Source organism: Sardina pilchardus, chromosome 4 (genome assembly GCF_963854185.1).
Source record: "Sardina pilchardus chromosome 4, fSarPil1.1, whole genome shotgun sequence".
Lineage (NCBI taxonomy): Eukaryota > Metazoa > Chordata > Actinopteri > Clupeiformes > Clupeidae > Sardina > Sardina pilchardus.
Window position 1 is genome coordinate 21,324,887 of NC_084997.1, and position 22,466 is coordinate 21,347,352.

At 48.9% G+C, this 22,466-nt stretch overlaps 2 protein-coding genes across 6 annotated transcripts in view; one reads left to right on the forward strand and one right to left on the reverse strand.

Moving 5' to 3' along the window:
* The window catches only part of dip2a (disco-interacting protein 2 homolog A), a 134,370-nt gene that overhangs the window by 108,365 nt on the left and 3,539 nt on the right, over positions 1–22,466 (forward strand). For 2 of the 5 annotated variants that reach the window (XM_062534525.1, XM_062534528.1), the window contains 21 exons: positions 69–183; positions 382–521; positions 758–894; positions 1,214–1,294; positions 1,909–2,036; positions 2,291–2,405; positions 2,834–3,041; positions 3,547–3,656; positions 4,092–4,172; positions 4,531–4,654; positions 5,339–5,460; positions 5,702–5,813; positions 6,269–6,378; positions 7,489–7,619; positions 7,850–8,018; positions 8,664–8,834; positions 10,956–11,017; positions 11,396–11,453; positions 11,557–11,631; positions 14,650–14,824; positions 14,992–15,115. In XM_062534525.1, coding sequence (XP_062390509.1) covers positions 69–183; positions 382–521; positions 758–894; positions 1,214–1,294; positions 1,909–2,036; positions 2,291–2,405; positions 2,834–3,041; positions 3,547–3,656; positions 4,092–4,172; positions 4,531–4,654; positions 5,339–5,460; positions 5,702–5,813; positions 6,269–6,378; positions 7,489–7,619; positions 7,850–8,018; positions 8,664–8,834; positions 10,956–11,017; positions 11,396–11,453; positions 11,557–11,631; positions 14,650–14,824; positions 14,992–15,115 — 2,548 coding nt within the window. The remainder of the gene's footprint in view (positions 1–68; positions 184–381; positions 522–757; positions 895–1,213; positions 1,295–1,908; positions 2,037–2,290; positions 2,406–2,833; positions 3,042–3,546; positions 3,657–4,091; positions 4,173–4,530; positions 4,655–5,338; positions 5,461–5,701; positions 5,814–6,268; positions 6,379–7,488; positions 7,620–7,849; positions 8,019–8,663; positions 8,835–10,955; positions 11,018–11,395; positions 11,454–11,556; positions 11,632–14,649; positions 14,825–14,991; positions 15,116–22,466) is intronic. The other 3 variants (XM_062534526.1, XM_062534529.1, XM_062534527.1) reach the window with 2 other exon arrangements.
* Positions 15,373–17,324, reverse strand: LOC134078526 (uncharacterized). The gene is made up of 2 exons (XM_062534516.1): positions 16,003–17,324; positions 15,373–15,521 (listed from the first exon to the last, which is right to left on the reverse strand). Exon 1 carries the CDS (start codon positions 17,205–17,207, stop codon positions 16,224–16,226), a length of 984 nt encoding a protein of 327 aa, XP_062390500.1. The 5' UTR covers positions 17,208–17,324; the 3' UTR covers positions 15,373–15,521; positions 16,003–16,223.

Genomic DNA, 22,466 nt, shown 5'->3' on the forward strand with positions numbered 1-22,466 from the left:
GATAATCCAACTGTGTGTGTGTGTGTGTGTGTGTGTGTGTGTGTGTGTGTGTGTGCGTGTGTATCCAGGGTCGATCTCGTCGTGCGACGCCTTCTTGAACGTGTTCCAGGCGCGTGGTTTGAGGCCCGAGGTGATCTGCCCGTGCGCCTGCTCTTCTGAGGCCATGACTGTCGCCCTCCGCAGGTCAGGCACCGCAACTACACCCACACACTCACATAACACATAACTTCCATCTACTCAGGCCTCTCTACTCAGCCCTCAACTATACTACACAAGGCAAATTACTAGTGCCAGACTACTGTTTAAACCAGCTTTTTCATTCTGTGTGTGTGTGTGTGTGTGTGTGTGTGTGTGTGTGTGTGTGTGTGTGTGTGTGTCCAGGCCTCCAGAGACGGGCATCCCTCCCCCGGGGAAGGCGGTGCTGTCTATGAGTGGCCTGAGCCACAGCGTGATCCGCGTGGACACGGAGGAGAAGCTGTCGGTCCTCACCGTGCAGGACGTGGGCCAGATCATGCCCGGAGGTGAGCGCAACTGACTTCTGACCTCTTCTGTCCTCATTCTTCCGCCAATAAATATATTTCCTCTATCTGAATGGTTGCCATGCAACATCGAGATGCAGCTACTTTTGGTAGTTGTGGTAGTTGTGTTAGTACATTACTATAGAACGAAATGCGGCCAAAGTGTACTGTATGTTTGTGTTGGGTAGCTCAAGTTGCCCTCACATGAAGTTGTTTGTTGTTTATGTGTGTTGACACAGCTCTGGTGTGTGTGGTGCGGTTGGAGGGCACTCCTTACCTGTGCCAGACGGACGAGGTGGGCGAGATCTGCGTCAGCTCCAGCACCACCGGCATCTCCTACTACGGGCTGCCCGGCATGACCAAGAACGTCTTCGAGGTGAGCGAGGCTGGTCATTGATAGTGACGGTACACCGCTCACAAAAAGTCTGGGATGTTCGGCTTTTGGGTGAAATTTGTTGGCCTTTGTTTCCATAAATAGTTTGAGTTAATCATCATTGCATGCTTCTACTTAAACACCCTACTTTCATGAAATAATACCACTGTACCTTGAACTTTTTACATTTTCCATAAATTTCACCTTAAAGCCAGATACTTGTTGTGAGTAGTGTATGTGTTTGAATGGGAGAGAGGGAGGAGGGAGAGTGAGGGAAGAGGAAAGGCTTTCATATGTAACGAGTGCTCTTCATGTCTTCCAGACCATCCCAGTGACCGCGTCGGGGGTCCCCATCACTGACCGGCCCTTCACTCGGACCTCCCTGCTGGGCTTCGTGGGGCCGGTGAGACTCTAGTGGCCTGGAGACCAGACTCTCTACTTCACAGAGAGTCTGGCCTACTGTAGATCCATTGGCAAATGTTTGTATCCTGGTTTGTGGACGCTTGTCTGAAGTTTTAATTCATTGGAGTTCAATCACTAACGTTTGGTAATGATGTATGATGACCACGGGGAACACAACGATAACGAGAGGCTTGACACTTAAATGTAATCACTCTTGGGAACGCCCTCTCAGTGTTCGCTGATTGGGCGCAGATGCACTTGCCGGAGTAAACGAAGCTCAATCAAGCTATACCAGTCGGAGTATGAAGAGAAATGTAAATGAGCGGAAGTACAGTAATTTCCCGCGTTTAAGCCACATTGTGTATAAGCCGCAGGACAGTGTTTTATGTGAGTTATAAGAAACAAAACCATATTAATGGCATATTAACTGCCCCCCTGTATTAACCTCTAGCTGAAGAATTTTAGCAAAATCAATGTATAAGCCTCGGCTAATAGTCGGGAAATTACGGGTAGTCAGACGGGGGGCCAGGCTAAGGCTCTAGTGGACCGCTGCGCGTGTGTGTGTGGTGAGGATGTTTGAGTGAGTGAGTTCTCTGTGTGTTCTTGCGTTGCCAGGACGATCTGGTGTTTGTGGTGGGCAAGATGGACGGCCTGATGGTGGTCAGCGGGCGGAGGCACAACGCAGACGACGTGGTGGCCACAGCGCTAGCCGTGGAGCCCATGAAGTTTGTGTACAGAGGAAGGTGAGGAGGGACCTTTACCTGTGTGTGTGTGTGTGTGTGTGTGTGTGTGTGTGTGTGTCATAAGTAAGTGTGTGTGAGTAAGTAATTGTGTCTGCATAAAAGTCACAAAAGCTCAGCTACTGCATGTCTCAGTCAGTCTTGAATAGTGTGTTTCTTTGTGATATGTCTGTGTGTGTGTGAAGATGAAGATCATATATCATATTTCATAATGGTTGTGTGTGTGTGTGTGTGTGTGTGTGTGTGTGTGTGTGTAGGATCGCTGTGTTCTCGGTCTCGGTGCTGCATGACGAGCGCATTGTGGTGGTAGCAGAGCAGCGTCCAGACGCATCAGAAGAGGACAGCTTCCAGTGGATGAGCCGTGTGCTGCAGGTACAGTGTGTACACACACACACACACACACACACACACACACACACACACACACACACACTCATAATCTTCTAACACCCATACTGAATGCCTTCATAAGTTCCTCAAAGCACACAGATGCAGGAGGAGAAATGCCATCACACAAATGCAGGTTTCATATGCTCTCTCTCTCTCCCTCTCTCTTCCTTTTTCTCTCTCTCTCTCCCTCTCCCTCTCTCTCGCTCTTCCTTTCTCTCGCTCTTCCTTTTCTCTCTCTCTCTCTCTCTCTCTCTCTCCCTCTCCCTCTCCCTCTCTCTCGCTCTTCCTTTCTCTCTCTCTCTCTTTCTCTCTCTCTCTCCCTCCCTCTCTCCCTCTCTCTCTCCCTCTCTCTCTCTCCCTCCCTCTCTCCCTCTCTCCCTCTCTCTCTCCCTCTCTCTCTCTGCCCGTAGGCCATAGACAGCATCCACCAGGTGGGGGTGTACTGCCTGGCGCTGGTGCCTGCCAACACGCTGCCCAAGGCCCCGCTGGGCGGCATCCACATCTCGGAGACCAAGCAGCGCTTCCTGGAGGGCGCGCTGCACCCCTGCAACGTGCTCATGTGCCCGCACACCTGCGTCACCAACCTGCCCAAGCCCCGGCAGAAGCAGCCAGGTACAGGTGTGTGCAAGTGCATGCCTACTAACTCCACATGCTGGCATGCTCTCTCTCTGTGTGTGTGTGTGTGTGTGTGTGTGTGTGTGTGTGTGTGTGTGTGTGTGTGTGTGTGTGTGTGTGTGTGTGTGTGTGTGTGTGTGTGTGTGTGTGTGTGTGTGTGTGTGTGTGTGTGTGTGTGTGTGTGTGTGTGTGTGTGTGGTTTCGTCTAGTTTCCTTCTGTGTGTTTGGTCTGGTGATCTTTACTGTATAGATGTCACTCTGTAACAGAATTCACAGAATGTACTATATGAAGTCTTCATATAGTACAGTTGAACTATATGAAGTCTCCGTAAGTATTTATAGGCCTGGACATAAACGTTACTGGATTGTAAACGTTAGGTCTAGGTCCTGTGTATTTGTGTGTGTAGTGTGTGTGTGTGTGTGTGTGTTGTGTGTATTGTGTGTAGTGTGTGTGAGAGTGTGTATGATCATGTGTGAGTGTATCTGACCGCTGCGCTGTGCTACACAGAGGTGGGTCCGGCCTCCATGATCGTGGGGAACCTGGTGGCGGGGAAGCGCATCGCTCAGGCCTGCGGGAGAGACGTGGCTCAGCTGGAGGACAATGACCAGGCACGTAAGGTACATCTCCATCCCACCCCATCCCACCCCACCCCTACACACACACATGGCCACCGAGGCCATGGCCAGGTAAGGTCGGCCTTTGGTATTATATGCCCTCAATGGTGCCTTCCAGGCAGCGCTGCCTTCAAGGCACTACTCCCCTCAGTTTAGGGGTAGGATGAGGGTTGAGGGGGTTATTAAGGTTAGGATTAGGGTAAAAGTACTGTAGTGCCTTTTAGGCTGTGCTGCCTGGAAGGTGCTGTTGAGGGCAAAAAACACCATTGAGCAGTAAGGTCACCTATTTAACACCCCCTAACCTCCATCCAACCATCTCTCATCCTCCATCTGTAGTCATCACTACTGGCTAAAACGTAGAGCGTAGTTAAGTAACACCATGCAGTGGCCTGTTGATGTGTGTGTCTGTGTTCTAAGTCTTCTCTGTCTCTGCTGCAGTTCTTGTATATGCAGGACGTGCTGCAGTGGAGGGCCCAGGCCACTCCTGACCATCCCCTGTTCATACTGCTCAATGCAAAGGTAAGGCGCCATCCTGTGGTCAGTTGAGGTAGTGGCGCTGCCCTTAGTGCGGACATGTGAGGTGGTTTCTTAGTGTTCTAATGGCTTTGAAGAGATGTAGCCTGCCAAGAGTTTTTAAAAGTATTTATTTATGTGTGTGTGTGTGTGTGTGTGTGTGTGTGTGTGTGTGTGTGTGTGTGTGTGTGTGTGTGTGTGTGTGTGTGTGTGTGTGTGTGTGTGTGTGTGTGTGTGTGTGTGTGTGTGTGTGTGTGTGTGTGTGTGTGTGTGTGTGTGTGTGTGTGTGTGTGTGTGTGTGTGTGTGTGTGTGTGTGTGTGTGTGTGTGTGTGTGTGTGTGTGTGTGTGTGTGTGTGTGAACAGGGCACAGTTGCCAGCACAGCCTCCTGTCTGCAGCTGCACAAGCGGGCAGAGCGTGTTGCGGTGGCGCTGATGGAGAAGGGCAGGCTGAACACCGGGGACCACGTGGCGCTGGTCTACCCCCCAGGTGAGGCACGCCGAGCTGAGCCCACTCCTCCGTCTATCACGGTGTTTCTCAAAGTGTGGTCCGCAAGCTATCCCAAGTGGTCCGCGAGTAGACATGATAAAATATAATATACTTAGATGAGTTGTTTGCAGTATTGAGCCAATAAGCAAGGTACAAAGACAATTAGCAAGGTGGTTCTACGGTATTGTGTAATATACTGTTGAAAAGGGTCTGCTCTCTTTTTTTCAGCTAGATGGTCCATGAGTTTATTTTTATTGGTTAAGTGGTCCTTGGTCTGAAAAAGCTTGAGAAACACTGATCTATCAGACCCAGGCCTGGTCCCCTAGCTCTAGTGGAACAGCAGTGGACCCCCTTTAATCAGTGGGGAGACCCAAGGTCAGACTAGGACCAAAGAGTGAGACCGGAGCACTCGATACTTTTCAACGCTTTTAATGGTGCAAAGTGACTAACGCTTCGACGCCCATGCGTCTTCTTCAGAGTCAAAACTTGTTTTTAAACAACTCTCTTTAATGTCTGCGTGCTTTGTAAAAGTGATGTCTTGAAAGTGAGTTCCTATGCATGTGTTGAGACTGAAACTGTCTACTTGCACTATTGGACCAGCCTTTCCTGTTACATTTTTAATGTGCTGCAGTCAGATTAGCCAAATGACCCACTTTCTGTGGTGTGTCCGTTCTTCCCTTGCAGGCATTGACCTGATCGCCACCTTCTACGGGTGCCTGTACGCAGGCTGTGTGCCGGTCACAGTCCGACCCCCCCACCCCCAGAACCTGGCCACCACTCTCCCCACGGTCAAGATGATAGTGGAGGTAAGGCCCGACCCCACATCCCCTCTCACCCAGCAACAACTAGCCAACGCCACTTCACAACTCAGTGCAGGCCTGGTAGAGTTCAGGCTTGAGCTCAGCCGTGTACGATGTCAAGAAAGGCTGTTCTCTATATTGTCTTTGAATGTATTTGATAATTTCAGGCACAGATCATTTCCGGTTTATCAGCCCTGTCAGTGTGGCCTTGCTGGACACTTATGGATCTGCTTTTTTTGATTGACAGGTTAGCAAGTCGGTCTGCATTCTGACCACACAAGCAATAATGAAGCTGCTGAAATCCAAAGAGGCGGCGGCGGCGGTGGACGTGAAGTCATGGCCCATGGTGCTGGACACAGGTACGGCTTAGTAAGGCCCGTTCACACCAAGAACGATAGCAATAACGATAAATCGTTACATTACGATATAACTATAACCATAACGATAAAAGCATTCACACTGACCAACTCGTGTTAGTATTGTAAATGTAATGGCTAAAATGTGATGGGTTCTGATTGGCTGTCAGCTTTTTATCATTCTCAAAATCGCTCTGAAAGTCATCCCCAACGATATCGTTCTTCATGTCGTTATCGTTATAGTCTATGTGTGAACGCCGTCATTCATGTTAACGAGAGCAATATTTGTTTATGGTTATCGTTATAGTTAGCGTTCTTGGTGTGAACAATTCTCTCCTGCTTCAGTAGCAGTAGCTATAGTCCAAAGGTATTCTACTGTAGTTCTAACCACCCTCAGTTTTATTTTCCTCATCACAGACATTTTGCCTTATCGACCACATGACGGTTGTGTGTTTCAGATGATCTCCCCAGAAAGAAACCCCCTCAGATCTACAAACCCCCCACCCCAGAGATGCTGGCGTATCTGGACTTCAGTGTGTCCACCACGGGCATCCTAGCAGGCGTGAAGGTACGGCCCGTGTGCAGCAGAGAGGGGGTCACCAAGGGCCAGAGAGGAGAGGACAGGGGGTGGGGAAGCTGGGCTTTTGGTCCCCCTGCCTGGAGCTCTGCTCTGCCTTAAAGCACCCAGACATGCTGGGTTCCCATGCCTGTTCTCTGCCTGTTCTCTCCCCTGCCGGTTCTCTCCCCTACCTGTTCTCTAACTGTTCTCTCCCCTACCTGTTCTCTAACTGTTCCCTCCTCTGCCGGTTCTCTCCCCTACCTGTTCTCTAACTGTTCTCTCCCCTGCCTGTTCTCTCACCACCCGGTCCCCCCCCCCCCCCGCCTGTTCTCTCACCTCCGCAGATCATACCCTTGTTATCTAATGAAAGGGGCTTAAATCAGGCTGGATTAGCAGCAATGTGCTGAACACCAATAAGGCAGACAGAGATCTAGCTCAGGCTCCCATTCAGCCCAATCCTTGGGAGGTCTTATCTGCGCTCCCTCTAAATAGAACCGTGAAGGATTTGGGAAAAACTTTGACTCTGCTCGGTTTTCTGTACATTAAGCCTCAAACACTTAAAAGCGCACCGGGCCGGGCTTATCCTGCACTGCAATGTGGAGCTGTACAAGTAGTCATGCAAGGTCAGATGGAAGTCACCATGGCGTTGGTGCACTGCTGTAGTGTTTGTGTGTGTTACCATGGCAGCAAGAGCTGCTTTGTTTGTGTGTGTTATCATAGCATGGTACTGTACAGTAGTAAGAGCTGCTTTGTTTGTGTGTGTTATCGTAGCATGGTACTGTACAATAGTAAGAGCTGCTTTGTTTGTGTGTGTTAGCGTAGCATGGTACTGTACAGTAGTAAGAGCTGCTTTGTTTGTGTGTGTTAGCGTAGCATGGTACTGTACAGTAGTAAGAGCTGCTTTGTTTGTGTGTGTTATCGTAGCATGGTACTGTACAATAGTAAGAGCTGCTTTGTTTGTGTGTGTTAGCGTAGCATGGTACTGTACAGTAGTAAGAGCTGCTTTGTTTGTGTGTGTTAGCGTAGCATGGTACTGTACAGTAGTAAGAGCTGCTTTGTTTGTGTGTGTTAGCGTAGCATGGTACTTTAGTAAAAGCTGCTTTTCTGTGTCTGTCTCAGATGTCCCATGCTGCCACCAGTGCCTTGTGCCGCTCCATCAAGCTCCAGTGTGAGCTGTACCCCTCGCGGCAGATCGCCATCTGCCTGGACCCCTACTGCGGCCTGGGCTTCGCCCTCTGGTGCCTGTGCAGGTGAGTGGCGCTCAGGGCGTGCGGATCTAGTTGTGGATGAGGTTAATTTCTCGGTGTGTGTGTGTGAATTGAACTAAACAACTCTCTCTGTATGTCTGCCATTGGTGCTTGTGTGGCCCTGTGTGTGTCTGTGTGTCTGTGTCTGTGTGTGTGTGTGTGTGTGTGTGTGTGTGTGTGTGTGTGTGTGTGTGTGTGTGTGTGTGTGTGTGTGTGTGTGTGTGTGTGCACAGTGTGTACTCTGGTCACCAGTCCATCCTGGTCCCCCCTCTGGAGCTGGAGAGCAACGTGTCTCTGTGGCTGTCCGCCGTGAGCCAGTACAAAGTGCGGGTGACCTTCTGCTCCTACTCCGTCATGGAGATGTGCACTAAGGGCCTGGGCCCCCAGACAGAGGCCCTAAGGGTGAGTCCACCTCCCACCACATCACACTCACAGGGGAGCTACACCACCAGGCCCGTAACTGAAGCGTTACGTTCGCGAAACTTACAGTATGCTGCTGCAGCTGTTAATGATCACTTTAATCAATGGAAGTAGCTTCACCAGATGCGTACAAACAGTGGTGCATACATTCGAAAAAAATAGACCAGTCTTCTGAAATGGATTTTACGGAACGCTTCAGTTACGTGCCTGGTGTAGCTTCCCTGTTAGATAGGACCTTTTACCCACACATATAGAATAGATAGCCCATGCAAGTCCCTGCATATGTTTATTCTTATTCTGTGTTAATTGCTGTGCGAAATCGTGCACTTATAGCACTAGGAATTTAACACATCTCCTGTGTATATTTTGAATTTTTCCTTAATCAGTAATTGAATGATTATCTTGAATTTCCCCTTGGGGATCAATAAAGTATCTATCTATCTATCTATCTATCTATCTGTCTATTGGTTATTTATCCCAAGGGGAGCTTAGCAAAACTTTTCTAGAGCAATTGCACATCTGTGAGGCGACTGAAGCAGACATGCTGTAGCGTGACGGGTCCTTTTCTGTCTTGTTCTCCTGTCTCTCCCTCTGGCCTGATGATCTGGGTGTTGCGCTCTGTCTCAGCTGCGGAACGTCAACCTGTCGTGCGTGCGCACCTGCATGGTGGTGGCGGAGGAGCGGCCGCGCATCACGCTCACGCAGTCCTTCTCCAAGATCTTCAAGGACCTGGGCCTGTCCGCACGCGCCGTCAGCACCACCTTCGGCTGCCGCGTCAACGTGGCCATCTGCCTACAGGTGAGGGACTCGGACTAGACAGGGACACGTCTCACCATCTGCCTACAGGTGAGGGACTCGGACTAGACAGGGACACGGACATGGAGGCGGACATTTTAGACGGGGTCACTTGTCCGAAGTGGTGGTCAGTTATTCTAGCGCCCTATATTGGGCGCTAAGTTATTCCCCCCGCCGCTGCCCCCTCTGGTCTCTTGTCACATTACAGTGCCCCCTCTACTCTCCACCATTGTTCTTCTGTTATTGCACCAAGTACACTTTGGGTCAATCAGTGGTCAGTCATCAAGTGTTGGTTTTTGGATATAAATCATACTTCAGGTCAACCTGTTCAGAGTTTACCTAGTTTCACCTATTTACACCGAAGGAAACCAAACTACCCGATAAAACAAATTCCAGTCAAGACTATTGTAAAGCTGTAGTGTGAAAGCACCCTAAAACTATCTGGAGGAGAATCTAATATTTCATTCCTTTCAGGTTATATAAATGTTTGAAAATGGATCCTTGTGATTTTCTCACTGAGTTATCTCAGGGGCAGCTGTGTCTCAACTGTTGTGCTGTTCTTTCTCCATGTCCTCTTTTCACTGTGTTCCTTTCCTTTTGCTAGTGTGTCTGTTCTCTCCTCACGACTCACTCCCTCTCTCTGTATGTCTGCCATTGGTGCTTGTGTGGCCCTGTGTGTGTGTGTGTGTGTGTGTGTGTGTGTCCTCTTCTCTCCTCTCCTCCCCTCTCCCCCTCTCTGTGCCCCTGGTCAGCCCAACAGGCTGGGGAAGCTGGCTGAGCAGGTAACTGTGAGCTGGCAGGGCATCAGGGGCGCTGGCACGGCCTGTTGGGGCTTTTAGAGAGCGCTTCTCAAGAGGGCAGATGCTTTAGTGTGTGTGTGTGTGTGTGTGTGTGCGCGTGTGCGCGTGTGTGTGTGTCTTTGTGAATGCATGGCCTTTAGAAGAACATTCCACTCAGTGTTACTTTATAATCAGGTGAACTAAAGGACAAGACAAATTAGTAGAAAAGAGATTGAGCCACGAACTATTAAGCCCTTTCTTGTCTTAAGTCACCGATGCATCAGCAAGGTTGTGATAGTCACTTAACCTTCCTTACAAAGCTAACACTTTATTTCAGAGCTCATTCAAAAATGCGCAAGAGTAGGGGTTCTCAAGACCTCAAAGGAGAGAGAACTGGTCCCATATTGAAACCATACTGAAGTGGAGTTTAAGCTAAATTCACAGCTACTGATGATCCCTCAAGAACACGCTTGCATTTGTTAGAGGTGCTCTGAGGTGTCTGGATTGAACAAAATTGTATAAAACTGCGGCTGGCAAGTTTTTCTGTTGCTGTTCCTAAAAGCCCTACTGTAGTGTGCTGCTGTGTGCTTCCCGTAGCTGCGTGTGCTCCTGTAGGCTGCTTGAGTAGCTTCCTGCCAACGGCGCTTCTTTCTCTCCAAGGCGGCGGGAAGAAGACGGCTTGTGGCTGGTCCGTTTGAGCACTTTAGCAGGGCTGCAACCGCCTTTTGCATCACTAGTCTGTGATGCTGGACACTTTCCGTTTCCTTATAGAAGGGCTTGTTTTTTCTTTTTTTTTTTTTTTTACTTTGCCTCACAAGCATGGGCCACCTTTGATCACTTCCGTCGACCTCTGTGAGGTTTGGATTGACAGCCCATGCCAAAATGTGCTCGCGTCTACTAAATGTATTTGTCTTTGCCCTCTGAAGCTCTTGTGAAGGCATGCGTGTGCCTGGCTTGCCAACACCTGGTGTGAAACAAATGAGATTGCAGTGATCTGTTTACATCGTGCCCTGCAGGAGGAGTCATTTTTAAAAGCCTACAGTATGTGGCTTGGCTGTGGTTTGAGTTGGACCCTTCAGCTGACGATAATTACATTACATTGCATTGCATTAGTGTGGTACATTGCAGCCTGTGTGTGTTGATGCTGCCATGATTAGTTAAGTTTAGTTCAGTGAGGAGCTGCATGTCAGGCAAAAATATACATTCAAGGTAGCCAAGGGAGTTGGTGGCAACCGTCATAGCTGAGAGTCCTCACGAGTGAACCTATAACCATTATGGGATGGCTGTCACACCGTGCACAAGAATCCGCTCAGAAATGACCACAGCGTCCACTCTCTTCCCACAGGGCACCGCTGGACCCGACCCAACCACCGTCTACGTGGACATGAGAGCGCTGCGGCACGACAGGTACGCTCACGGACTACCGTAGTTTCCCAACTATTAGCCGCGGCTTATTAGGGTATTGAGGTTAATGTGGTATTAATATGGTTTTGGTTTCTTTTAACTTGGGCATAAAACACTGTCCTGCGGCTCATACACACAGGAGATTACTGTAGGGGTTTGTCAAAAGAGTCTGCAGTATGTTATAGAATGCCAGTGGCATGGGACACAAATTACAATGTATTCTTCTCCAATAACCGTGGAAAAAAAAACACCTATCCTACATCATTTTAAAAAAATGTTATATATAAATTTTGAAAAATAAAGGGGGTTCTATTACATGTATGAGTTCTTGTGGCATAGGGGAGTTGACAGCTCTCTATGTGTCTGTGTGTTAAATGAAAGGGTGCGTCTGGTGGAGAGAGGATCGCCGCACAGCTTGCCCCTGATGGAGTCAGGGAAGGTAAGAGCTCTCACACACACATGTCTGCAGTAAGCCCCCTCACTGTGCTGTGTTGCCTTCTCCCCTACAGGGGGCAGTAGTACTAATTATGTTTTGTCTGCAGATCCTGCCGGGAGTGAAGGTCATCATAGCGAACACTGAGACCAAAGGCCCATTGGGAGACTCCCACCTTGGGGAGGTACGTGTCTGGTTGCCTTCTAGAGAGATAAGCTTACATCACACCTAAGTAAAAAATATAGGAATTGGAAAGAGTGGCATCGGACCACAATGACCAAAGAGTCCAAAGATTGGCATCGGTGGCACAATGATCGAAGAGTCCAAAGATTGGCATCGGTGTCTAATCACACAGGTACCACGCACAGCCTGATTAAGATAAGATAAGACAAGATAAGATAATCCTTTCATTGTCTCCCAAAGGAGAAATTTGCATTGTTACATCGTCCAGACAGTGAAGGAAAGGAAATAAATAAGACTTACAGACAAACCCACCCCACCCCACATACAACAGTACATCTGTGAGACATGCAACATGCAACAGTACACATTCCTTATAGGCACCCCTCCACTGTACCTGTTTGAGCACATGTGGGGAAAGCACAACCACTGTGTACAGACAATTTGTCCCAATACCCGTCAATCTCATCAGCCTGCACTAATGCTAAAATATAAATAAATAGACAAATTAAATAGATACAACAACCTGTCCTAATGCAATGTATAAGAACTGTATAAAAAACTGTATAAAAAGGTCAGTAAAACAGCTCTAATATGAAAAAAAAAAAAAACAGCTCTAATAATTCTAAAGTGCCTTGTGCTCTGTCAGGACGGTGCTTATTGAACAGTCTGACAGCAGTAGGTAGGAAGGACCGGCGATGTCTCTCCTTTATACACACAGGGTGTAGTAGCCATGGGCGGCGCCAGGGTGTTGCTTGCTATAGCTAAAGCAACACCAAGATTTTGATAAGCAACACCAAAGCAACATCAAGTTGGCTCGAGTTTTTTAATGCGGGTGAATGTCGCTGATGTCTTGGAGATAGCCCCGGACCTCTGTGCCTAAAAACAAAATATGAAAATCGCCCAGAGTTTTTATGAGGTTCCAAAAAGGTTCCACGGCCAGCAGCCACAACTGCAATAGTGTTACTAACTAAGGAGTCGGAATAATTTGTTGCAAATTCGACAGCAGTGTTCTATTCTTCCCCCTTCACTCGGACTGATATTACCAGAACCCGTCTACAGCTTCAGCGTAGCCTGGTTAATTGATATGGATACAAGAGGGGGCAGCCAGTGCAAGAAGAGGTTGAGAGTGAGACATCATCTCCCCCACCCCTATAGTAGCCTACTTCCATCAACTCTGTTAGCTAGCCAACCTCTGTGCCTCGCTAACATACCGATTTTCATGCAAACTGAAAATTGGACGAGGAGTTGTGTTGGATTAATCCATTTACAGTTAGCGAGTGGCACCTCATTCATTCATCATGGGTTTTTTAAGCTTTATTTGTTATGAAAATATGATGATGAGGACCCCAACGAATGGCCTTCATATTCTCTACGTTGAAACTGCAAACAGCACACAGTTTTCAAAGTTTCCCGGGGTAGAAACCCCTGTAGCCTACCCCGTAAAAGAAAAAAAAAAACACCTGCTTTTGCACTAGTGACGCTCCTGGTCGGCGATATGCACTAATATGCCTACACAGCAACAAGTGTAGGCTATTTGTCTGGATTAAAAAAACGACGCGAAGGACACAATGTAACGGGCTATTGCATTCTCGAACTCGACAGGATTCGGGAAGATCTGTCCACGGTAAGACATTAGATTTTGCTTTTAGCCTACTTTATCTCAGCCTACTGGAACACATCGGGTAGCCTACAGTAGGCATTTATATCAGAGACGAACTTTGGAGTCAGCAGCCATCCACATGGTCAAAGACATTAAAGTCTGCTTCTGCTTCCCCCATCCATAGGCTATAGTTCATTAAAGAAGCTTCCCCTAGTATTTTGTTCATTTTTGGATTTGCAATAGCCGTTGCGTGGTCGTGTGCGTGTGTGTGTAGCTCAGTCTGGCCAGATGTTAAAATTTGCTAAGTGACGTGACGTTATCTGGTTATCTGTGCTGCCGCTGCGGGGGGGGGGGGGCAGCAACACCTGTCTGTATCACAGCAACAGCTTAGCTACACCAACAAAATTATCCTGGCGCCGCCCATGGTAGTAGCCTGTCACTGAAACAGCTGTTCAGTGATGTCAGAGTGACATGCATTGGGTGATGCTCGTTGCCCAGCATAGATGTTAGCTTTGCTACCATCCTGCCCTCTCCCACTGTCTCTATTGGGTCAAGCTTGCATCCTAGAACAGCACTAGCCCTCTTGATGAGTTTATTTAGTTTCATCCTCTCAGCAGCTGAGATGCCGCTCCCCCAACATACTATTTCATAAAAGATGGCTGATGCCACCACTGTGTTGCAAAAAGTTTTTAAAAGCGCCCCCTGAACCCCAAAGGATCTGAGTCGCCTCAGCAGGTACAGCCTGCTCATCCCCTTCTTGTAGGGTGCAGGGCTGTTGTTGAACCAGTCCAGCTTATTGTTGAGATGAACACCCAGGTACTTATAAGATGTCACTCTCTCAATCATATCTCCCTGGACACTCAATGGTGCTGATGGGGGGTGACCCTTCCTACGGAAGTCCACCACCAGTTCTTTGGTCTTGGCCGCATTGAGTTGAAGATGGTTCCTCAGGCACCAGTCTGTGAAGTCCTGTATGAGATGCCTATACTCTGTCTCATCATCCTCCTTGATGAGGCCCACGATCACAGAGTCGTCAGAAAACTTCTGCAAGTAACACCGGGGGGAGTTGTATTTAAAATCTGCAGTGTATATGGTAAAAAGAAATGGAGCCAAAACAGTTCCCTGTGGTGCCCCGGTACTGGAGAGAACTGTTTCTGACACACAGTCCTTTGTCCTCACATATTGTGGTCTCCCTGTGAGGTAATCCAAAATCCAGTGTGTCAGGTGCTGGTCCACCCCCATATTTTGTATCCCCAGATAGATATTATCTATTTTTTTAAAATAAAAAAGGAACGCTCTGCTGCACACTGTTGACTTTTGCCATCGGTGTCACAATGACCAAAGAGTCCAAAGATTTGCATAGGTGCTCCCTGTCACCCACTCTCAGATTTTCCGTCTCTGTCTGCCGTTTGGTTGTAGGTTTGGGTGAGCAGCCCTCACAACGCCACAGGCTACTACACCGTGTACGGTGAGGAGGCCCTGCACGCTGACCACTTCTGCACCAAGCTCAGCTTCGGTGACACCCAGACAGTGTGGGCTCGCACAGGCTACTTGGGCTTCCTGCGCCGCACCGAGCTGACCGACGCTAGTGGGGGTGAGTTTTTGTGCCCTGGATTTTCCCCCCCTTACCCTTTAACATTTAAGATTCTTCATCATTTGAAAAGAAAGTTGTGACTGTTTCTAAACGTTTGCAAGATAGTGCTGCTGACCGCTAAGTGGTTCCCAATGTCTCAGGACTGATTTCTGTGTCTGTGCTTTCAGAGAGACACGATGCACTGTACGTGGTGGGGTCTCTGGATGAGACGCTGGAGCTGCGAGGCATGCGCTACCACCCCATTGATATCGAGACGTCCGTCATCCGATCACACAAGAGCATTGCAGAATGGTAAAGGCCGTCTTTCACAGCAGGCCCAAACCCAGAGCTCTCCTGAATTACAGTAGTTACACCTGACAATAGTCCTGACTTTCTGTGTCCTTTCATGTACTTGCCTTTATAGTCCTTACTCACTGTGCATCCTTTCATACACCTGCCTTTATAGTCTTGACTCTGTCCTTTCATACACCTGCCTTTGTACTGTACAGGGTTGTGTTCACGACATCTGCAGCAGTTTTAACATGACATTGTCTGATCGTCTGTGTAGAGAAGTTAGTTCGGGGTGGGTGTGAACACTGAGGAGTCATCCGATTAGAATGAAAATAAAGAAGGTCCAGACAGCCAGTTTCTTCAGGGAGTTGTATTAAATAGTGGTCAGTACAAGGCACTTAAATTGTCTAGGAATATGTGTGTGGTTCTGCAATTTAAACACACAGAAAATAATCCACATTAGCATTATATGTAATGTCTCTTATAAAACCTCTCTATTAATCAAGTTCTACCGTGTACAAGCGCCCTCGTGAGGCCAGAAAAGACGGTATTATACCATGCCTATAGAACGTGATTCACACGTGTACTCAAGCTGACCAACATACAACGATACATCTATTAACTTGTACTTAACTTAGCCATATCAATTCACATTTACAATCATGACATGGTACTATTTCAATACGGGGAAAGACATACATACATGTACAATAACAAATTAGTGTTCAAACGAACTTAGCAATTTAGCATGTATAATTCACATAACATTACCAAAAAGGCTAAGCGAATTTATAAATGGTTTCATGCAGCTTCATTAAACTAAATCACCACCGTCGTGACAGGCATGAAACAAGGATACATTACAGGCATGAAACAAAGATACTGTAGGAATACGGAGGGTTACTTACTTAATAATGGACGCACACAAAAATATAACAATCACCGAGTCTGCCACTCCATCACTAAACTCGCGGGGCTTAACTGAAAAGGAACGTAACTACTTGGTCACATGACCGCTTCTAATACCATATATGGCCTTTTTAACAATGCCGCCCCCAAATTTGCCATGGAAATTTGCCTACAACAAAAAAGGACATAACACTCTAATCAGACCTGTAGGGAATAAAGGTTAATCAGTCTTATTATCCTCAGGCAGGGCGGGCAACCGAATCAGTCTAGAAACAGGCCTAGTGTAGGCCCGGTCCTTCACTTGAACCGTCGCAGATCTGATCCTCCCATCAGCTCCTGCAGTAGTATGGCTCACCACACCCACTGGCCACAGGGCCCGAGGGAGGTGCTGGTCGACGATCATTGCCACCGCTCCGGCCTGGAGGTTGTCTGTGTCTTTGGTCCATTTGCTTCTGGGCTGAAGACTAGGTAGGTACCTTCTGATAAAATGTGACCAAAAATGGTCCGCCAAGACTTGGCTGTGGCGCCAGCGTTTGCTTGTTAGCATTTCGGAGGCGGGGTAGACCACTTGGGGTAGCGAGGAGTCCGGCCGCCCCATCAGAAGGCAGTTTGGGGTAACTGGATCGACATCTGCCACATCCGCTGACACATAACCCAGCGGTTTCGAATTCAGAATACCTTCTATTTCTGTAAGGACTGTCCTTAGCACTTCCTCTGTGACGGACTGACCACCAAGTGTTGTATGGAGGGCGGCTTTCAGAGATCTTATCTCTCGCTCCCAGGTGCCTCCGAAATGAGGGGCTCCAGGCGGGTTGAACCGGAACTTGATTTGCTGCTTAGCAAGCAAGGACTGCAAGGTTGGTTGTAGGGCGGCAAACGCCTCCTTCAACTCTCTCTGGCCACTCTTGAAGTTCGTCCCCTGGTCAGACAACAGCTCACAGGGGGTCCCTCTCCGTGAAACAAACCGGCGGAGTGACATCAGGAACGAGTCAGTGTCAATGCTATTCAACAGATCTAGGTAGACTCCTCTTGTAGTCATACATTTAAATATTATGCCCCATCTTTTCTCACTACGACGACCCACACGGATGTTATATGGGCCGAAGCAGTCAACACCAGTAGAGTGGAAGGCTGGCTTGAATAACCGTAGGCGGGAAGGGGGCAAATCAGCCATCCTTGGAACCTCTGGTTTCCCACGCCACATCTGACACTTAACACAGTGGTGCTGATGTCGCTTCACAGCCTCCCGACCTCTCAATACCCAATATTTGCGCCTCAGCTCTGCGAAGACTCTTTCCGCCCCAGGGTGGCATAGCTCATCATCATAGCGCTTTATAAGAAGAGTAGTCAGGGGATGTTTGGGGTCTAGTACTACAGGGTGTACTACTTCGTGATCCAGTGCCTCTCCTCGACGCAAGCGACCACCAACCCTCAGGAGCCCATCAGTATCTAGTTCGGGTGACAAGGTGAGGAGTCTGCTTGTAGATGGCACTGGTTTCCCGGCAGAAAGAGCTTTGACCTCCTCTGCAAAGGTAGCTGACTGAGCATCTCTCAGGAGGCTGATCTCAGCACCTTTATAGGTCTCCGCTGGAGGATCTCCCAGCTGTGAGGCCGCCCCATGAAGGTCCTGCGCTCTGGCCTGAACAAGATCATGGAAGGTCTGGAAATGCGAGGTGTCAGGCACACTGTGATCTGCCACGATGTGCACACAGAACACCTGCTTTCTTTCCTCCTCATCACTACTGTTAGATGTAATATGGGGGGATACTGGCCAGGTGTCGGGATGCTGCAACAAGAAGGCTGGGCCTTGACTCCAGCGTGATGGCTCTGACAGCTGAAGGAGGGTTTTACCACGGGTCAGATCATCAGCTGGATTAAAGTCGGTGGGAACATAGCGCCACATCTGAAGGTCTGTGAGCTCCTGGATTTCAGCGATCCGTGTGCCGACGAAGACTTTATATCGACACGAATCCGATGTAATCCAGGTTAGCACAGTGATTGAATCGGTCCACATATACACCTGACGTATGTCCAATGTGAGCTCTCGTCTGAGCGTTCTGGCCAGCTGAGCTCCTGTGAGGGCTGCACAGAGCTCAAGTCTAGGCATGGACTGCTGTCTTTTCGGTGACACTCTAGAGCGGGCCGCTAGGAAGGCCACCTGAACTTGTCCTGAAGCATCCTCTGTACGAAGGTAGCCTACCGACCCATAGGCCCGCTCGGAGGCGTCGCAGAATATGTGGATATCTCTCCAGGTTGAGGGGGAATCCATAGCAGTTGTGACATAACATCTAGGAATGGAGATCCTTTCCATGTACTTCAACTCGCTTTCCCATGTTTGCCACGCTTGCAGGATGTCAGCTGGCAGCAGAGGATCATCCCAATCTCTAGGTTTCTCCCAGAGCTTCTGGACAAGAATCTTTGCTCTGGTAGTGTATGGGATGATATAACCCAGTGGGTCATATTGGCTAGCCAGGATACGGTAAATGACCCTCATAGTCGGTGCCTGACTCTCCACCCGACGACAGTTGTAGGTCAAGGTGTCTTTCTGACACTGCCATCTTAAGCCCAGAGTTGACTCCTTGGCATCTGATTGCTGGTGGGAAAGCCAGAGTTCTGTGTTGGCTGAACGGTCTGCGGCAGGGAGATGACTGATGACCCGTGGATCATTACTGGCCCACTGTCGCAAAGAGAAGCCTCCCTCTGCCAGTAGCAATCTGAGTTTGTCAGCCAACCTCTTGGCCTCCTCCATTGTGGCACAGCTCTGCAGCCAGTTGTCCACGTAAAAGTGGTGCTCCACTGCATTGCGAACATCCTCCTGTGAGTCACTGTGGTCAATGACATGCTTTTGAAGGGCAAATGTTGCACAACACGGGCTGCACGTGGTGCCAAACGGAAGGACGTTCCACTGGTAGATGGTCACAGGGGCTTCACGGACTGCATCTCGCCACAGGAACCGGAGAAGGGGTTTGTCTTCGGGCAACAGGCGTACCTGGTGGAACATCCCCTTGATGTCACTGGCAAAGGCAACCGTGTGCTCTCTGAAGCGAAGCAACACACCGAGGAGACTTGCACCAAGAGTAGGCCCTGCCAACAGACACTCATTGAGGTTGCTACCTTGATACTGGAAGGAGCAGTTAAAAACTACCCGATGTTTCTCATTGTGGCAGACCAAGTGATGTGGTATGTACCAGGACTCGGGGGAATGGTCCACCAGGTCGGCTGGTAATCTGGTGACGTAGCCGGACTCCTCCAGCTTACGGATCTCTTCATTAAACACCTTAGCCAGCTCTGGGTCCTTATTCAGGCGCTTTTCAGTCCCTCGTAACTGTGGCAGGACTGCTTGAGGGGGAGCCTTTAATTGCGTAGAGGACACTTTCCTCAGCAGCGGTGTTGCATATCTGAATATACCATCAACATTCACTCTAACTGTCCTGGACTGCAACATTGCTACTGCCTCTTGATCACTTCTGGAACGGGTTACCTCTTTCTCACTCCTATAAGGCAATATGTCCAGTTGCCACAGCTTCTCAATGTGCTCACGCAGCTCTACAGAGGGTGGCCTCATCTCTGTGAACAAGCACTGTTGAGGGAACAAGCAGTGTTGGAGCAGTTTTGTGGGTCCTTGGAGTGTCCAGCCCAGCTTGGTCTTAATGGCAGCTGGTCCCCCTGGTGGTCCTAACCGTACTGGTTCTAATGGTGTGAGCAAGTGGGGGTAGTCTGATCCTATCAACAGCAGTGGCTGGACATTGTCAAGGGGCTGGAGTGGGAGGTCTCGCAGGTGATGGTACTTATTGCAGAGCTTGGATACTGGATGGCTGTGACTGGCAAGCCCTAGCTGTTCAGCTGTAAAGGCGTCCGTTATCTTAAACTTCCTCTCAGGTTGTGAGGCAGGTGAAAGAGTGAAGGTGACATTCGCTCCTGCTATGACCTGTGCATCATTCTTCACCGTCCTGATTGAGAGGTCCTCTGGCTGTCCCACTAAGCCTAGTTGTTTAACCGCATCATGCAGCAGTATGGTCCTTTCGGATCCATCGTCCAGGATGGCATAAGTGGTTAACGTGCATGGGCCATTATACAGGAGTACTTTGACTACCTTTAATAGAACACTACTACTGTGACCTGGCCTGTCTAGGTAGAGGGTTCCTGTAGATGGTTTTGCCACTGCTAGTGGTTTCTCACCTTCACACGGAGGTCTGGCGTTGACATCGTGAAGCACAGACAGGTGTTTACCTTTGCAGGTTTGACAAGTAACCTTCAGACGGCACTTAGCTGCCTGGTGTTTACGACCGCATCTCCAACACCTGTAATTGGCCTTAATCCAGGCTGTCTTCTGATCGCTCGCTAGCACCTGGAAAGTACTGCACTGGTTGAGATAATGGTCGTTCTCACAATAGGGGCAGTACTTCCTCGCTGAATCAGGGGGCTTTGCAGTGGGTTCAGGTTGTGCATTAGTGGACGGTGGTGGACTTGGAGGGGACTGGGCTCCCGTTAAAACTGTGGTGGTGTGTACCGCCGACTTTCGAGCCTTCTTATCGTTCCCCTTTCTGGATGCCTCACTACTGTCTGCACGGCCTGTCTTGATCTCTGTACCCTGTACGTCCAGTTCGAATTCAAGCCAATCACTAAAGTCCAACAAGGTAGGCACAGGTTGTCTCTTCGGATGGATATGCCTCTTGAAATTGCTGCGCAAATCATGCGGTAATTTAGATAGGAGCCTGGCAACATGAGAACCACAATGGAGTTCAATTGCTCCCTCATCACCCATCTGGGCCAGCATTCCCACCAAGGCGCGTACTCTCAATGCGAATCTGCGGAATGATGTGAGGTCTCCAGTGCGGATATCTGGCCCATCCATCACCTCAGCTATCCTCCTCAGTGACAACTTATGGGGCTGACCGTAGTGCTCTATCAGTGAGCGCATCGTGTCACTATAAGGGTGGAGTGAGTGGCAGTATGAGTCAGCTATTAGCAAAGCATCCTCAAATTTCAAGTGGTCCACCAGAATCTGATACTTAAAACGCTCCGTGGCATCTTCGGGTAGTAGATTCTCTAGGGCCAGCTTCAGTCTTGTAAAAAGACGGGGATCATCACTGGTAAACTGTGGTATGGATGGCTTAGGACCTCTGTATGATCTCTCTGTCTTGGGTGGAGAAGGCGAGCGAGAATGGCTACTGGTGCTGGAGGGTGGAGAACGTGGCTGGTGCTGTGGGTTATGTGTCATGCTGTACTGGACAGGCCTAGATGGACGTTCACCGTAATAGCCAGACCTTTCCTCCCGCTGGCGGGGTGGAGGCGGATGTTGAGTTTGAGGGCGTGAAGCATGTAGGTTCAGGCGTTCCATACCATCTCTGAGACACTCAAATTCATTTGGTTCTGCTGGCTGATTAACTGGAGGGGGTGCTGGTGAACCTTGGTACCACAGGGAATGGGCAGGATGTTGATACATCGGTGGCTGCTGGTGAGGTACATGGAGTGGGCTGTAGACTGGCGAGCGTGGCCTGTGGGCAGGTGCATTATGACTTACTGGATGGGAAGACGAGCTCTGATGTGCTGCTTGAGGTGTGAATGAAAGCTGCTGGCGCGGTGACGCATCCTTAAGTTTGTCTGTCAGAGCCTTCACTGCCTCCATAAGAATCCGGTTCTGGTCACTAAGTGCTCGGATCGTGCTATTTGCGTCTACACCTGAACGAGCAGGTGCAAATACTAAGGGATTATGCACAGTACCTTCGGTGGCGCTGCCAGCTCCTCCTCTGGGCGTCTGTGTAGTGGACTGGCCATGCGTTGTCCCGTGCTCCGTATCATAAGCATCATCTGCTTCCTCTGGCAAACGATCACTGAACTGACGAAGATTACTGAAGTGACGACGATGAGCGGCGTATTCAACTTCAAAGTCGTCCAGGTGAGCCGGTGGGCGGATGGTGCGCTGGCGGGGCAACGACTCATGGTCAAGCTGGTCTTGGCCTTCCATCATCTTATTGTCTCAGTATTCACCTTCCCGGGTTTCGGCACCAAAAATTGTAGAGAAGTTAGTTCGGGGTGGGTGTGAACACTGAGGAGTCATCCGATTAGAATGAAAATAAAGAAGGTCCAGACAGCCAGTTTCTTCAGGGAGTTGTATTAAATAGTGGTCAGTACAAGGCACTTAAATTGTCTAGGAATATGTGTGTGGTTCTGCAATTTAAACACACAGAAAATAATCCACATTAGCATTATATGTAATGTCTCTTATAAAACCTCTCTATTAATCAAGTTCTACCGTGTACAAGCGCCCTCGTGAGGCCAGAAAAGACGGTATTATACCATGCCTATAGAACGTGATTCACACGTGTACTCAAGCTGACCAACATACAACGATACATCTATTAACTTGTACTTAACTTAGCCATATCAATTCACATTTACAATCATGACATGGTACTATTTCAATACGGGGAAAGACATACATACATGTACAATAACAAAT

Bases quoted from the DNA above. Each gene is read 5' to 3' on its own strand.
- LOC134078526 (XM_062534516.1), bottom strand. From the start codon at position 17,207: ATGTGGCGTGGGAAACCAGAGGTTCCAAGGATGGCTGATTTGCCCCCT.